General features: G+C 41.6%; 1 protein-coding gene across 2 annotated transcripts in view; it reads right to left on the bottom strand.

The window, feature by feature from the left end:
* The window catches only part of LOC124711249 (dentin sialophosphoprotein-like), a 99,024-nt gene extending 92,058 nt beyond the window's left edge, over positions 1-6,966 (bottom strand). For both annotated transcript variants that reach the window (XR_007005447.1, XM_047241219.1), the window contains exon 1: positions 6,866-6,966. Coding sequence is in view for 1 of the 2 variants with exons in the window: in XM_047241219.1 (XP_047097175.1) it covers positions 6,866-6,932 (67 nt within the window). In the remaining variant the exon portion in view is untranslated. The remainder of the gene's footprint in view (positions 1-6,865) is intronic.
* Positions 6,967-17,823: the final 10,857 nt, after the last annotated feature.

The raw sequence follows: 17,823 nt of genomic DNA, 5'->3' as shown, positions 1-17,823 counted from the left end.
TGAAAATCACTCTGCCGCCCTATCACACGTCAGCTGGTCCGGTAAATCACCCGACCTTAATTCCACGGAAAACGTCTGGCAGTAGTTACAACAGCGAGTGAAGCGCAGTAATCAACGGCCCGCAGTTTGGTAGCCGTAAGGATACAAGCCGTGACGTGCATATGGCTTACCTGAACACATTGTGCACTCTTCCTCACCGTTTTGCACGGTATTAGCTTCGTGTTTCCTAGGGCTTATCAATTTTTTCCCAGTACGTTGAGGCGCGCTAATGACGTTCGCCACTACTCATATAGTCGGACACTACAAAGTTAATCGTCTTTGTTATAGGCCTATACTGTTGTCCTTAGACTTGGTGTGCGTTGTGACGTGACGGTAAATATCTATATCTACATGAATAATGCGCAATCCACTTGACGGTATGTGACCGAGGGTACTTCTGGTTCAACAAACGCCGGACGGTGTGGCCGAGCGGATCTAGGCGCTTCAGTCTGGAACCGCGTGACTGCTACGGTCGCAGGTTCGAATCCAGCCTCGGGCATGGACGTGTGTGATGTCCTTAGGTTAGTTAGGTTTAAGTAGTTCTAAGTTCACGGGGACTGATGACCTCAGATGTTAAGTTCCATAGTGCTCAGAGCCATTTGAACCATTTTGGTTCAACAAACTGATGATCACTTCCCTGTTCCACTCGGGAACGGCGCGTGGGAAGAATGAATGAGGGCAAGCCTCCGTAGCAGCTCTAATTTCTCCATTTTCTTGTCGTGGCCATTTTGCGAGATGTATGTGGGAGGAAGTAATATGTATTCCGACTCTTCCCCGAAATTTCTCTCCCTGAATTTCATTAGTAATCCGTGAAACTAAACCCCTCACTTGTAATGTGTGCCACTGGAGTTTGTTGAGAATCTCGGTAATGGTCTCGCGCCGACTAAACGATCCCGTGACAAAACCCACCGCTCTTCGTTGGATCTTACCTATCTGTTCTATCAGTCCTACCTGGTAAGGGTCCTAGATTGATGAACAATCCTGAACGATAAATCAAACAGGCGACTTGCAAGCCAGTCCCTACGTGAATGAATTACATGTCCTTCAGATTCATCCAGTGGGTCTCAGTCTGGCATCTACTTTTCCTACTATTTGTTTTCTATGGTCATTCTACTTAAGGACGCTCTAGATAGATGTTTTACTGCAGATACTGGTTCCAGCAATTTGTCATCAATAATGAAGTTGTACAGTAGTGGATTTTTTTTGTTATGTAAGCGCAATATGTTACATTTATTTAAGTTCAGGGCCAACTGCCAGAGCCTGCACCATTGATCAATCTTCTGTAGGTCGTCATGAAAATTGATACTGTCTCCTGGCGGTTCTACGAGGGTAATCCCAAAAGTAAGGACTCCTATATTTCTATAAGAACATAGACCTGTTTATTTCTATAATGGTTTACATCAGTTTATAGCTTGAACATTTAGCTATTTTTCGACATAATCATCATTTCCGTCGATGCATTTTTGTAGACGCTATGGCAGTTTTTGTAGGCCCATGTCATACCAGCTCGCCGCCATGCTGTTCAGAAAGTTATGAACCCCTAATTTCACTTCGTCGTTGGAGCTGAACCGCTGGAATCACAATTAGCGCCGACAGGTACTGTGAGAGTCTGAAAAAACTCAAACGGGCAATTCAGAACCGGAAAAGAGGAATGTTGATGAAGGGCGTACATATTCACCATGACAACGCTCGCCCACACTTCGCTCGGCAAACCGTTGTTCTCCTGTAACAGTTTCAGTGGAACATAATCATCCACCCACCCTATAGTCCTGACTTGTCGCCCAGTGACTATCACCTGTACCCTAGTTTAAAAGAATATTTGGCCGGAAAGCGATTCAGCTTCGACGACGAGGTGAAAGAAGAGGTTCATAACTTTCTGATCAGCATGGCAGCGAGCTGGTATGACATGGGCACACAAAACCTTCCACAGCGTCTACAAAAATCCATCGACAGAAATGGTGATTATGTCAGAAAATATCTAAATGTTCAGGCTGTAAACTGGTGTAAACCATTGCAGAAATAAACAGGCCGGCCGGTGTGGCCGTGCGGTTCTAAGCGCTTCAGTTTGGAACCGCGTGACCGCTACGGTCGCAGGTTCGAGTCCTGCCTCGGGCATGGATGTGTGTGATGTCCTTCGCTTAGTTAGGTTGAAGTAGTTCTAAGTTCTAGGGGACTGATGACCTCAGTAGTTAAGTCCCATAGTGCTCAGAGCCATTTGAACCATTTGAACCAAATAAACAGGTATATGTACTTATGAAAAAAATAGACCTTACTTTTGGTATGACCCTCGTACTTTGCTGTAGTTAATGGTATCATCTGCGAACAGTCTTAAGGAACTTCCGACTTTTTGTGCTACATCATTTTTGTGTACCGTGTACAAGAGTAATGGTCCTATCACACTTCCTCGTGGTACTCCGGAAATTACCTTTACATCTGTCGATTTTTTTTTCCTTCAAAACCGACGCGTTGATTTCTATCTGTAAGGAAGTCTTGAAACCAGTCGCAAACCTCGTCGGATACTAAGCTCGTATTTTTTTCACTAAACGGTAATGCCGAGCTCTGTTGGCAAGCGGGATGCACTCAGCCCTTGTGAGTCAAACTGAGGAACTACTTGACTGAGAAGGAGCGGCTCCGGCCTCGTAAACTCATGCTGACCACAAGCCCCTCCATATCCGCATCCAGTGACGCCTGTGGGCTGAGCATGACACGGCGACCGATCGAAACTGGTAGACTTTCCAAGGCCTGTTCGGATGGAGTTCAGTTTTTTTTTTTTCCTTGACCAATGCTCATTAGATGACAAAGGAGTAGAAATTGGAGGAAGAAGAGTAGGGTGCTTGAGATTTGCTGATGACATGGTCCTTCTAGCCACAGGGGAAAAAGACTTACAGGATTTGGTGGACACCATTGCAACTAACGGAAAAAAATATGGAATGAAAATTAACACAAATAAAACAAAAGTATTGGCAATAGGAGGAAATAAGGAAATAAAAATTGTGCTGAATGGAGAAACACTAGAACAGGAGCAAAATTTTAAGTACCTTGGAAGCAGGATAGACACCGACTGGAAGTGCACCACAGAAATTAAAACAAGGATAGGAATGGCAAAAGAGGCGTTTTATAAGAAAAGGAGAATCTTCTGCAGCGGTCTGGACAGAGAACTCAGAAAGAGACTCATAAAATGTCTTGTATGGAGTGTTCTTCTATATGGCGCTGAAACATGGACTATGAGGAAAAAAGACAGAGAAAGGCGGAAGGCTTTTGAGATCTGGACATGGCGGAAGATGGAAAGAATAAGTTGGATGGACAGAGTAAAAAATGAAGAGGTACTGAGAAGAGTGGGAGAGAAAAGACAGTTACTAGATGTAATAAAGAGAAGAAAAAGAAACTGGATTGGGCATATATTAAGAAAGAATGACGGACTGATAAAAACAGTTTTAGAACGTTATGTAGAAGGGAAAAGGAAGCGAGGAAGGAAGAGATACCAGATACTGGATGACATGATGGACGGTACAACATACAGCAGCCTTAAGAAGGAAGCAATGGATCGCAGAAAATGGAGAGGCAAAGGACCTGCTAATATAGCAGATAACTGATGATGATGATGATTGCGGGACGGTGTCAAACGACTTCCTGAAGTCGGGACACTTGTACTCAAATTTTTATAGGGTCAGTTAGTTTTTGTCAGGTAAATAGAGATAACATTGTCTTTAAGAGTATAGCTGTCTTGCTTAAGCACAATTTTTGCTTCTAGGTAGAACATTCAGTTAATAATATGTGCTTCAGTGCTTCAATATGAAAAGAAGTGTTACAAAACAGTGGTACATGCGGTTCTGGAATGAGTTCAGTAATCTGTGTCCAACGTAAGTTACTTTACAGACGGTCTAAGAGCTGTTTCTTGACACATCAAAGAATCAGTGCAGTTATCGGGTGAAATGTAGTTGTTTTGTATTAAGAAGAACGATGGTTTTTATGTACATATGACCACCTAAATATCCGGCATTTTGGTTATCTCGTAGTTGTGACGTAGCAAATTCATTTCGTTACAACTGTTTGAGTGGTTTAGTTCTCAGAGCGTCCTAAATGTTCCTGAGCGATCACAGTACAGTCACGAATCGAAGGGATAATACAGACTTTAAAAAAAATTCTAGATCACTGACTTTATTACATAGTAAATGCAACCTAAACATAAGACGCGATCAAACATTTACTGTTTGAGGGCGTTGCTGCAGGTATATGCATCAGATACGGGTTTATCAGCGCCTACATGTAGGCAAGCAATTAGTGTGGCATCCGTGACTTTCGGTCGTGCGAGCGGTAAATATGGAAACGTGAACTATGGCGACGTTGTTACCAAATCCGCCCAAGCAGTACCAACATGACGCTATTCTTTTCTTGGCTGCCGAAGGACAAACGTCGGTACACACCTATCGGTGACTGAACAAAGATTATGGTCCAGCATGTCTGTCGAAACCACCGTTGTCGAAAGGTGCGCCGAAATTCGTCATAGCGAACGTCCCCACATCGCAAATGCCTTATAAAAGGCACTGAAGGTTCTCCATTTCCTATCGGATGGAGATGTGCAACCGGCAGTTACGTTCTTCGTACGCAGCAGGTAACGGTGTTTTGCCAGATCTGTTACCTCGCTGGGATGATTGCCTCAATGCTAAACGGAAATTTTGCCTGATCAGCATACCTACTTTGGAACTGTACGGCCTTAGAACGGAAACTTCTTCATCGCCCTTACACATCTTTTCAGTTGATTCAGACATGGATTAAATATTGGAGGAAGGACCAGCTACGTAACGACAGAAGAAGAGTAAATGAAAAGATCCTAAATAAACAGTTCTTACTTTTTTGTTTTTTATTTGTAGAATTTGTCGATCATTCTCATTGACTGTTCTCGAAGGAAACACCACCTCATTGAGTAGTCTTCTCATGCGAAAAATGCCATTTGCAGGAAGGTGCACATGAGTTCTCTATAAGGCCGATACTAAACTGTATCTTGCGTCTTGATTATGTGTTGGAAAATGTATGGTCGATTGTAGATGTTACGTTTAAAGTTGCTTGCCTTTAGATAACAGTAGCTACCGTTTGAACAACAGCTCCAAAAGACAATTCTAATCTTATCGCACTGCAATACGGACACGTGCATGGCAGGTACCTAAATCTCTGAAAAAAACCGTGTTGCTAGGTATCTAAGATCACGTTAGTACTACAGTTTTTCCACAATTTCCGTTTTAAAAAGAAATCAGGTGTCGAGAATGTCGAAAATCTGTCACTACTCCCCTTGAACAGAATGGCCTGCGTTCGACTTGAAACGCATTCCTTTCCGTGTATCACTAAGCGTGTACTCGCACTGGAGGGGTCTACCGCAATTCTGTTATTAATTTAAATGTGTTATCTTGAAAAGTATAAAACTTTAAAATTAAGTAATCTAACAATTCAGGGATGAAGGGTTAACATCCAGTCTCGAGAAAATTGCCTTTCTATAACGTCACTGCTTCGTTGAAATGGTAGCTCAGCACGTTTTCTTCAGTCATGGTGGTAAAACGGAATTCCGACATAGGGCCTACCAACTCTTGAACCAGAAAAACAAAATTAGGACTGCCGTAAGCTCTTGTATGAATGATTTTTTTATTTTTGACTAGTTCAGATCTTGGATCTTCGTAAGATGTGCCAATATTATCAACATACCGGGTGATTAAAAAGTCAATATAAATTTGAAAACTTAATAAACCACAGAATAATGTAGATAGAGAGGTAAAAAGTGACACACATGCTTGGAATGACATGGGGTTTTATTAGAACCACCAATATTGCTAGACGCGTGAAAGATCTCTTGCGCCCGTCGTTTGGTGATGATCGTGTGCTCAGCCGCCACTTTCGTCACGCTTGGCCTCCCATGTCCCCAGACCGTGCGATTATTGGATTTGAGATTACCTGAAGTCGCAAGTGTATCGTGATCGACCGACATCTCTAGGGATGCTGAAAGACAACATCCGACGCCAATGCCTCACCATATCTCCGGACATGCTTTACAGTGCTGTTCACAACATTATTCCTCGACTATAGCTATTGTTGAGGAATGATGGTGGACATATTAAGCATTTTCTGTAAAGAACACGATCTTTGCTTTGTCTTACTTTGTTATGCTAATTACTGCTATTCTGATCAGATGAAGCGCCATCTGTCGGACATTTTTTGAACCTTTGTATTTCTTTGGTTCTAATAAAACCTCATGCCATTCCAAGCTTGTGTGTCAATTTGTACCTCTCTGTCTACATTATTCCGTGAGTTATTCAGTTTTCAAATTTATACTGACTTTTTGATCACCCAGTATTATGGGAGGGACGTTCGTCGATATTTGTCCAAAGGCACTGTTTAGCGAGACATCGTACGTCAACAAACTAAGTTGTCACTATAGCCGACATATTTGTCGCGAGACAATTCAGAAACTACATTGATATTTGAAATTTTTTATGTATCTTTCACTTTTCAGTGCCAGTTCCAGAACTTTTACAGTAAGGCTAGATACCCAGGGAGATCGTAACTTGTTATGCTGTAAAAATTCTGCAACTGCTACTCGAAAACGAAGGATATGTAAAAGTTTTTAAACTGGGCTATTCACGATGTGATGATAATTTCAGATTGATTCCAATAAATAACTAATATTATTAAAATAACATTTAAACACCCGTGGAACACTGGCAGCAGAAGGCATTTCGACAACTCAGAGCCAAGTTTTGGGAATAGGAATTTCACAAGTTGGCACCTGAGTCTCAGACTCAGGGAAACCGAGAGTGCGGTAGCGGCGATGTCGCCTTACCAGAGTTCACTTGCGCCGGTAGCGACAGCAGCGCCGCGGCGGCGCACAGCAGAACCACTGTCTTCATGGCGTCGCTTCGCTCAGGACACTGGGTATCGTGCGCGGCGGATCCGCCGTTATGTGGAGAAGCGCAGGGCGACCGCTTCCGCCCCCTGGCCGCCAGAGGAAGCGCACCGCGGTCGACTACCGCACCTGTAGCGTTTTCCGTCCTCAGAACCCTCTGCAGCGTGCAGGTCGTTGTCCGCTTCACCCTCCCCACCAGCACAGACAAACATCTCACTGATCCGTAACTTCATTTTCCATTTAATCCCTTTTCCAGTTCATAACGGGGTTGGTACAGCAACCGGTATTTGTGATCCGAAGAAAAAAGTAGTCTTGGCTGCAGTGTTATTTATTCATATTATTATTATTATTATTTCCCATACGATCATATACAGCGGAAAGAAACATAGTCACCACATATTTGGGACAGGCTTTGCGGTTCAGAATAAAATAATGGCCAATGTGATGACACTAGAAAATGTGAATGAAAGAATTTGCTACATCAGAATCAAAGGCAAATATAGAAACATCTCATTAATAAGTACAATTGAAATAAAACAGCCCTCAGTCACTATTTTTAACGAATTAACCGGATTTCAACACTGCTAAGAGTGTCTTCCTCAGAATTTAAATCAATGAGTGGTCTATAACATGGTCACAGAATTATGATACAAGTGTATAAGTACAGAATCATCGTGAAAGTCTGGCAGTTCTTATATGTCCTCTATAAAATAATAAATATGCCAAAAGGGCATTAGTCACAAAGATATTTAAGATAAAAAATTGTGATGGCGAGCCACTAATGGCTGCTCGTTACTTACAGACTCCGATCGCAACCTGTAACTGCGTAAGTAACGAGCAGCCCTTAGCGGCTCGACATCACAACTTTTTATCTTAAATATCTTTGTGACTAATGCCCTTTTGGCATATTTATTATTTTACAAATGACATATAAGTACTGCCAGTCTTTCACGATGATTCTGTACTTATACTCTGTATCATACGTTTTTAGTCATAATTCTGTGACCATGTTATAGACCATTCATTGATTTAAATTCTGAGGAAGACACTCTTGGCAGTGTTGAAACCCGGTTAATTCGTTAAAAATAGTGACCGAGGGCTGTTTTCTTTCAATTGCAACCATTCACGATCTCTGAATGTGCAGCCATGTACAAAATTTTGTCATTAATAAGTGTCGATGCCCCAACTGTAGGGAAGGAGGGAGACATAAAAGACGAATTCTATGACACCCCAGACCAGATGTACTCCAGATTACCACATTATGACATCAAAATTGTGATGGGAGACTCAAATGCCAAAATAGGACAAGAACAGCAACGCCAACCATGTATAGGCATGAAACTTCCTCGCAAATTAAAACTGTGTGCCGGACCGAGACTCGAACTCGGGTCTCGGTCTGGCACACAGTTTTAATCTGCCAGGAAGTTTCATATCAGCGCACACTCCGCTGTAGGGTGAAAATTTCATTCTAGAAACATGTATATGCATGTCCAGCCTTCACACTGAATCAAATGGTAATGGTATAAGGCTTTTCAACTTCGCCACAGCTAGAAACGTGAAAATAGCAAGTACATCCTTTCCCCATAAAGACATACATAAAGCAACATGGACCTCACCAGATGGATTAATTAGGAACCAAATAGACCATGTTTTGATAGAGAAAACGCATAAAAAGGCAATAACAGATGTTAGGACAACGAGAGGGGCTAAGATAGGCTCAGACCATTTTCTTGTGCTTATAAAGATGAAAGAATCATTGCCAAAACCACCAAGTAAGAACAACAGTGGTAAAAGAACCCAAAGTGTAGATGTCAGTAGGCTGAAAGAGGAGGAGGTGAATAAACCGTTTAAGATTAAGCTTAAAAATAGATTCGCTGAATTAGAGAATGTCAACAACAGAAAAGAAGATGAAGATATCAACACAAAGTGGAAGAAGATGACAACAGTTACGAGGGAGACAGCGTATGAGCTACTAGGAGTTGATGATAATAATAGCAATATAAAGCGAAAAATCATGGTCCAATGAAACATGTAGAAAAGCAGTACAGGACAAGAAGAAAGCCAGACAGGCAATGATGAACAATAACAACCATGAAAACCAAACAACATACGGGAAAGCCACGAGAGAAATGAAGAGTATAATAAGGCGAGTGAAAAGAGCACTCATATATAAACAGGTAGAGAAGTCTGAGGAGGGCTATAACCAGAACAATAGTAAACAGTTTTACAGGACAATCAATAGCTATAGAAAAGAGTACAGAGCTCTAAGGCTGTGATAATGAAGGATGACAATGGAAAACTGATCACTATGAATGAAGGAAATTTAGAGAACTGGAGGAAATACTTCAAAGAACTGCTGAACAGCCCGGTAGATATCTACAACAATGAAAACATGGCAGAAAACAATTAGAATTACAACCATTAATCAAAGAACCAACTGTGATGGGGGTGAAGGAGACAATGTAATGACCAAAAAATGGAAAGGCCCTTGGCATTCATGACATCAGCAGAGCTCATCAAAGAAGGGGAGAGAAGCTACATGAATAGTTAGCCAAACTGATAAAAGAGGTATGGAGAAAAGAAGTAATGCTGGAGGAATGGAAAACTGCTGCTGTATGTCCGATATACAAGAAAGGAGACAAAATGCTGACACAGAACTGCATGCTCTAAACTAATGTCACGAATTATACTGAACAGGCTCAACCCATACATCGAGGTAATATTAGACACAGCACAAGGAGGATTCAGAAAAGCTAAATCAACAATCTGCCAAATATTCACATTAAGACAAATTGTAGATAAGAACTGGGAGCACAATCATGGTACCTTTGGCCTGTTTATAGATTTCAACAAAGCATATGGCAGTATAGTAAGAGAAGAAATGTGGAGGATAATGGCAGAGCATGGGATACCTGACAAGCTGATAAAGCTAACTCAGATGTGTGTGATGGAATCTAGGTGTAGAGTGAAAGTACAGGGGGAGTTCTCAGAAGCATTTGAAGTAAAAGCAGAAGTGAGGGAGGGAGATATTATGTCACCAACCCTGTTCAATATGGCCCTCAGCAACACCCTGAGGAGAGTAACATGAGAAAGTGAAGGAGACACCATAGGAAGAAAAGAGAAATGTCCTGGCTTTTGCGGATGATATTGTGCTGATAGGAAATAACATGTAAGAACTGGAGAAAATGGGGACTGTGCTAATGAAAGAAGCAAAGAAACTAGGTCTAAGTATAAATGAAAGTATAACAAAGTTCCTGGTAGTAGGAAGAAGAGCTCATTTGGGATCAAACCACCTAAAAATCGGGAATCTAACAATACAGAGACAGACACATTCACGTACCTCGGTGTCAACATCAACCCAAAAAACCTGATAGAACAAGAGATAGTAACAAGAATTCAAGCTGGGGGAAGATGTCTAGGAGCTATGCACAACATCATAAGATAGAAGTTACCATCTAGGCAGGCAATAATAAGAATATATCAGACCATCATCAAGTCAATAGTGTGCTATGCAAGTGAGACATGGACCCTGACAAAGAAAACAGAGAAAAAACTCATCACTTTTGAAAATAAAGTACAGAAAAATATATGGAATGAACAGTGGAGAATAAGGAAAAAAAGAGAACTCAGACAATTAGACACACTACCTGACATCGTAGAGAGTGTGAAAATTAAGAGACTAAGATGGTATGGACATGTGAGAAGGAGAGGGGGGAGGGGAAACATGGTAATGAAGGCTGTAATGGGTGGAGAAGCTGAAGGAAAGAGATAGAGGTATAATTCCATGGGAGATATGCAGATACTAGGTCTGGGAGATGAAGATGCAGATGACAGGAAAAATGTGGAAGGCTGGACTGAGTGAGGCCAAGGACCGGCTGTGGTTTATATGGCCAGTATAAGTAAGTAAGTTAGTAAGTAAGTATTATTATTTCCCAATGAGCATTTCACCTGTGGCGCCTCTGGGGTGAAGCGCCATGTCTTTGTACCTGATGATCTTTTACTCTGCTTCTTTGTAGCTCTCTCTGCGCCCTATGTTCGTACAGCCATATTGTATTCAGCTTGTTCAGTGTTTAAATAAATGTTCATTCGACTGCAAAAAATGTGTTATTATCGATCTACGACTCGTAATATCCACACACCTTTATTTAGGTTTCTTCGGATTGATCTATGGAAGAAATAAAATTTCATAATAGTGATGTGACATTATTTAGTGATACTGGATTACCAAGAAAATACAAAACAACTTACTGATATTTGGTAGCAGTGGGCACATGGGATACAGCGCATAAAATATTCCAGCAGGTAAAGGTCCCTTGTCAAAGCCTTAAAAACAATGCATGGTGTCATATGAAATAGAGTAAGAGAGAAGATAATCGAAAGGTACTTAAAAAAAAAGTGTAGTCTACTTTATCCACAAATTCAAAACCCACACTGGAAATAAGGAGGAAGCAGCAGAATACACTATTACAGCATGTGGAGCAGGTCAGTGCACACAAAACGAGATCAGACCTACAGTGAAGCTTTACATCGTAAATATGCCGGACGTGTAGTACATATTCTGGCTGCACGCATCACACTGTATATGAAAACATACTAGGCCCCTAAGGCTAGTGCATGGAGCTCTCGGTAGATGCGTCTGCAGGCAGTGAGCTATGATAATGTTCAACAGCTAAATATTTTCATAGCAACAAACCACAACAGTTATTATAGATGACTGGTGTTCTAAAAAAATTGCTGATGAAATTTTCACATTAAAAGATTAGAGAAGATAAACTTCTTTGTCAAAATCTCTAATAATAACCTTTATTCTCAATAGCCGGTTTAGGTAAATCAGAGTTACCGTCCTCAGATCTGGAAAGCATCAGCACAGTACAGGTATAAACAAAGGAATTGTAATATAGAGTATCAAGTACAATTTAAATTACGTTAATGGCCAGAATAATTAGGATGACTAAAAGTTTGAAACTAATATATGTGTGGCGTGCGTACTGTAAGACCTTCGGTACACACACCATCAGATTATTTGACTTGTCGCTCTAACGAAGTAGGCGAGTGTCAGCAAAATGTCTCGTGGTCTTATCGTGGCGTGTTTATCTTCTGCCGTTAGGTCAGACGATAGAAATGCCACTTGCACGCTTAGAGTAGCAGATTGACGTTGACCAACTTTAAACAGAACTTGATTAATTTTCACACACATTTATTAGAATAATAAAAATCATAGATATTACGTAACTTGATTCTGGATGCTGTTAACAATTGACAATCTGAAGTTCCTTTGGTCTTGGTACGTTGATCTTATTCTCACATATCTCTGATACTTGACAAAGTGACTATACATTTCTCTTCATGGTTATGTACAGGAATATGATAATCTTATTAGGCGCAGACTGAAATTTGACTATAGACTAAGGCAGACTGATACAGACTAATGCAGACTGACTAATCGGAGGTCTGCACACTCGTTATAATACCTCGAGCGTTCAGGTATCACTGCGCGAGTGCGATCCGGGAGGAGAAAATGTTCTACGTTAGCAGCAATCTCATTGGCTGCATGACATATTAATACGCAGATCCCCACAGATCGAAGCAGAATTTGGTCCGTCTCTAAGACAGCGCCATCATGTAGTGCAGAGACGGACAAACGCTGCGCCTGCGCTGTTGTGCTTAGCAGGGCGCGCTCTATTGGGTAAGTTGTGTATGCGCTGACTACGCGGAACTACGTACACAACAATACGTAAAAAATGTATTGCTAAAATGGGAAAGCATAAAATAATATAGGGGAGCTCTGAATACCAGTATTGAGTGTTAGTAGTACTATTATGGCCAACAACACTGTGAATACCCGAATCTTCCTAAAATCAAAATCTACACCCCTCCCAATCCCGCCGCTTCACGAGATCGTGAAATGTTAACTACCTGTCACTACCGACTAACAGTTTCAATACTACAATATTTACCATGGCTTATTGCAGTGCCTGTGTTATTCCTAATTACGATGCAAAGTTGCTTCGGGCGTGCATGAATGTCCAAAGGAACCTTCCATAGTAATTCGGAATAACGCACGCACTGCAATATCGTATTTATCCGCCGAAATTGCGCAAGCGACTATCAAGTAAATGTCTACTCTGTACAATAATATACATAACAGATGTATGAGTACAAGTTGTAGGCACATGGTTTACGACATATGAAAATTTGGGTTTGGCTCTGAGTCATGCTCGGATAGCCAAATGTTAAGGCGACCGCACCAGATAAGGGGGAAATCCAGGTTCGAGACCCGGTCCGGCATAAATTTTCAGTCGTCATTCCAATATACAGCTGATGGTTGTCCACATTCGCAACAGCGAATACATTTAATGTGTTTCAATACTTCGTTTGGCCACCAAGCAAGTACGATATCTAAGTTGTAAAATATCTTCAACACACCACCGTTTCATACTGAACGTAAGAGTGTAATGTAGTGTTACCAGCTACGCGCAATACACACTGTCGACTTATTTGACACTGCGATGCATTTTCGTACACACGTAAATGAAATAAACAATTTACTAATAATGATTTGTTCAAATGTTCAAATGTGTGTGAAATCTTACAGGACTTCACTGCTAAGGTCATCAGTCCCTAAGCTTACACACTACTTAACCTAAAATGTCCTAAGGACAATCACACACACCCATGCCCGAGGGAGGAGTCGAACCTCCGCCGGGACCAGCCACACAATCCATGACTTCAGCGCCTCGGACCGCTCGGCTAATCCCGCGCGGCAATAATGATTTGGTAACCACCCAAATCACTTAACATAAACTTTGTCTTCCAAAAAATAGCTTTATCCTTTATTTACGCATATGGTCAAACTGTTGACGATGGACTGAAAGGCACATTCACAATCACCGTGCGAAAGAACAGTTGTAATTACAGTGGATGATATGGTAAAGCATGCATTGGCGGTTCGACGACACATATCCTCTGGTATAGTTGGGGCATCGTCATAAACAGCATCTTTGAGTGCTCCCCAAAGAAATAAATAGAGAAGAGTCAAAACAGGGGATCTATCAGGCTATTTGACAACAGAATTTCGTGCTCACCAACTTCCAGGAAAGTTCTTATTCAGTTTTTGCGTCGCAACATGGGACCAGTTACCTGGACAACCGTCGTGTTGCAGCCACATACACAGTCGAATATCCAGCGGTACCTCTACGTCCATGGGATTTGTCGACCTGGAAAAAGCGCTCGACAGTGTAAAATGACGCGGTATCTCTACGTTCATGGGATTTGTCGACCTGGAAAAAGCGTTCGACAGTGTAAAATGGTGGAAGATGCTCGAAATTCTAAGAAAAATAGGAGTAAGCTACAGGGAGAGATAGATAATATAGAATATTTATAAGAGCGAAGAGGGAATAATGAGTGTGGACGACCAAGAACGAAGGGATCGGTTAAAAAGGTTGTAAGACAGGGATGTAGTCTTTCGTCTCTATTGTTCGATCTGCGCATCGAAGAAGCACTGATGGAAATAAAAGAAAGGTTCAGGAGTAAATTAAAATCCAAAAGTGAAAGGATATCAATGATACGATTCGCTGGTGACATTGCTATCTTGAGTGAAAGTGAAGAAGAATAACATGATCTTCTGAATGGAATTAACAGTGTTATAAGTACAGAATATGCTCTGAGAGTAAAGCGAAGAGAGACGACAGTAATGAGAAGTAGCAGAAAAGAGAACAGTGAAAAACTTAACATCAGAATTGATGGCTACGAAGCACACGAAGTTAAGGAATTCTACTACCTGGGCGGCAAAGTAATCCATGACGGGCAAAGTAAGAAGGATATCAAAAGCAGATTAGCAACTGCAACAAGGGCATTCCTGGCCAAGAGAAGTCTACTAGAATCAAACATAGGCCTTAATTTCACGAAGAAATTTCGGGGAATGTATGTTTTAGAGCACAGAATTGTATGGTAGTGAAACATGGACTGTGGGAAAACGGAACGTAATCGAATCATTTGACATGTGGTGCTACAGACGAATGATGAAAATTATGTGGGCTGATAAGGTAAGGAATGAGGAGGTTCTGCGCAGAATGGGAGAGGAAAGAAATATGTAAATAGCACTGACAAGGAGAAGGGGCAGGATGATCTGTTATGACGCGAGGAAATGACTTTCACGGTACTAGAGGGAGCTTTAGAGTGCAAAAAATGTAGATGAAGACAGAGATTGGTATCTATCCAGCAAATAATTGAGGAGGTAGATTGCATGTACAACTGTGAGATGAAGAGGTTGGCACAGGAGAGGAATTTGTGGCGGGTTGAAGCAAACCATTCCGCCACCGGCAGAATGTAAGAAAGTGTGCATATGAATGCCTGAGATGAAGTAAGGTCCCTTATTGTAACTTCATATGAGGCCGCGCTATACGTTTACTCTCTACTGCCGTTGATGTAGCAACTGACGGAGCCAGTGCGGATTTTCGGCTGCGCAGTAGTTCTTGTTATGAAAATTTACATTAGCGTGTTCAGTAAATGTTACTTCATCGGTAAAGAGTACACGTTGGAATTCGTGGGCTCCAACCACTATGGGACTTAACATCTGAGGTCATCAGTCCCCTAGACGTAGTACTACTTAAACCTAACGAAGGTGAGAACCTACACACATCCATGCCCGAGGCAGGATGCAAACCTGCGACCGGAGCAGCAGCGCGGTTCCGGACTGAAGCGCCTAGAACCACTCGACCACAAAGGCCTGTTCGAATTCGTAGGATCGCCTCTCGGTTGCTGAAGGGCAAACCGGCAAAATTCTGTACGACGTTCGTAATTACAGTCGCCAAGCGCTTGATGCGAATGACACTCGTCTGACCGATTCCACATTCAGGACAATATGCCTCTACCACTGTGCCGATTCATTATCGTCGCAGTCAGAACAGCTTTTTCGTGTTCTCTGTCAGTTGCAGTCTCTTTCTTGTCTTCTTTTCGACGTACAAGCAGCTGTCCGCACTAGCGATGTAACAATTCGTGCAGTTGCCTGGCGTCTCGGACACTGAAGATCCCCTTAGATAGCCCTGTACTGTTTTTAACTTATTTCGTCTACATCCACCGCATAAAAGTAGTATATCCAACTTCTCCTCGTTGGTGTACGAAAGTTGAAGCAGAAATGATCGGCCAGCCGTGCAGACAAGTACATAGACAAATGTTTTGACATTCTGACGCAAGATAACACTAGAACTCTGCCTGGCGGTGTTTGGCCCATTAATTCCAATTACAGCCATCATGTTCTCAAGTTCTATTACATTTTTCTTACAACGGTTTTGAACGTCAACGTTAACAAAGTTTATATCACTATAATTGTCTTCTCAAGAGCTATCGAATGCAGTATACGGTTGCATTAAATAAAAAAAGTATTTGCTTCAGTATCTGCGTTGATACCAGTGCTGACAGCATTAACCAAACAAAAAGATACGTGCCCCTCGACGCTTTAAAATTTGTCGAAAACCGAATTTCGATATGTGCCACCGTTCACGAAATGAAAGGGGTGTTACATCTTACTTGTCTCAACCTATATATCTCTATTTCCAATAAGTGAAATAACTATGGTACTCAATAGCCTGTAAACGGCTGCATACACAAATCGTGTGTATATGTTTTCGGAATTAATCTTTCCCCTGTCCTCTATCGTAACGACGTAACTTTCGCAGTATACTCAGATGGGCGTAAATCACCTATTTGCACCAGCAGCGTCTGTCGGACCCACCAAAAAATCTAGTGATAAGCTTTGCACAAGCTCCACGTGGCAGCTGAGCTGATTACCATGCTGGACGTCTTGATACCTACAGGGAGGGAAAAATTAAAATATCCTGGAAAATATTTCATGCACATTAACGTAGGCAACCCAGATTACAGCGTCCGCCCTTGGAGACAATAACCTTAGTTAGGTTGCCTATCTTAAGGTGTATCAAATGACCCGACGGAAAAAAATACAGCACCAAGATGCAGTTGTGCGACATAAACGAAAGTTGGTAGGTGTGTTCCTACCTCTGATAAGATGATTTCGCGCCATTTATAGCCTATAAAAATGGCTCTAGTAGCGCCACTTTGAGGGCGCAAATCGTCTTTGCTTTAAATACACGCTGTAACTGTCGCAAGCGTTAGTTACCTTGAAACGTCCCCTTAGAAAAATTATAAATTACCTTGCTGGTGAACTTCTACGTTATTTGATACAGAGACAGCTGAGTAAAACTGAACGTACTCAGACATTTCTCTCTTTACTTATTCTGATCATCAGTAAACTGACACACAATATTTTTAGCGCAACGCAATCTGACTTTCAATAATCCCTACAAAAGAATGGCCCTGACTAACAATAACCTATACCTTTCATGAATCACTTACCTCACAAAAACCTTCGTTACTCGAACTACTGCAATAGAGCGAGCGTCAATACTGCCAGCTAACTGAAAGATTCTAACTACTGATAGGCATAGTTAGCAAATGAAAGATTTTGATAGAGAACAAACAAAGTATTTACGTTAATAATGATCAGAAGTCATTATATATATATATATATATATATATATATATATATATATATATATATATCAGTTCATGATATGCAGTCTTACAAATTTCCTCTTTCTGCACAGTGACACACGTCCATGTCGTCCGCTCTCAAAACTCTGACACCTCTCTCTCCCCACATCCACCACTGCTGGCGGCTCACCTCCAACTGCGCAACGCTACGCGCTGTTCACATCCAACTGCCCAACACTACAATAGCGAATATTCCAACAATGCAAACCAGCCACAGACTGCACACAGCACAGTCAGTGATTTTCATACAGAGCGCTACGTGATTTTATCAACTCAAAAATCTAAACAGCCTACTTACAACCTTTGAGATTGGACGTGGTGAGTTG

This window comes from Schistocerca piceifrons, chromosome 8 (genome assembly GCF_021461385.2).
Source record: "Schistocerca piceifrons isolate TAMUIC-IGC-003096 chromosome 8, iqSchPice1.1, whole genome shotgun sequence".
NCBI classification, from domain to species: domain Eukaryota; kingdom Metazoa; phylum Arthropoda; class Insecta; order Orthoptera; family Acrididae; genus Schistocerca; species Schistocerca piceifrons.
The sequence above is the reverse complement of the archived record's forward strand: the minus strand, read 5'-3'. Positions and strand labels throughout refer to the sequence as shown.